Genomic DNA, 228 nt, shown 5'->3' on the forward strand with positions numbered 1-228 from the left:
CTCGCCAGCCTGCCCTTGTTGCTGTCCCGCGCCGCAGGACGATCCAAACCAGCGCACTGCAAGAGAGGGACCGACACATCACTAAGCAACCACGGCCCTTCCTGCAAGTCAGCAAGTACCACAGACTCCCCGAGAGATGGACATGGCTCTCGAGCCTCACGGGACTGAGCTGCAGAACCAGGCACAGGCTGCCACAGCCCCGTGACCTCCCTGATGTTCTGAGGACGT

At 61.8% G+C, this 228-nt stretch overlaps 1 protein-coding gene across 1 annotated transcript in view; it reads right to left on the bottom strand.

Annotated features, from left to right (window-relative positions):
- The window catches only part of TTI1 (TELO2 interacting protein 1), a gene marked incomplete at both ends in the record, with an annotated part of 12,053 nt that overhangs the window by 9,263 nt on the left and 2,562 nt on the right, over positions 1–228 (bottom strand). The window contains one exon of the mRNA XM_010136639.1: positions 10–56. Coding sequence (XP_010134941.1) covers positions 10–56 — 47 coding nt within the window. The remainder of the gene's footprint in view (positions 1–9; positions 57–228) is intronic.

The sequence above is a fragment of the Buceros rhinoceros genome, unplaced genomic scaffold (assembly GCF_000710305.1).
Source record: "Buceros rhinoceros silvestris isolate BGI_N320 unplaced genomic scaffold, ASM71030v1 scaffold3545, whole genome shotgun sequence".
NCBI classification, from domain to species: Eukaryota; Metazoa; Chordata; class Aves; order Bucerotiformes; family Bucerotidae; genus Buceros; species Buceros rhinoceros.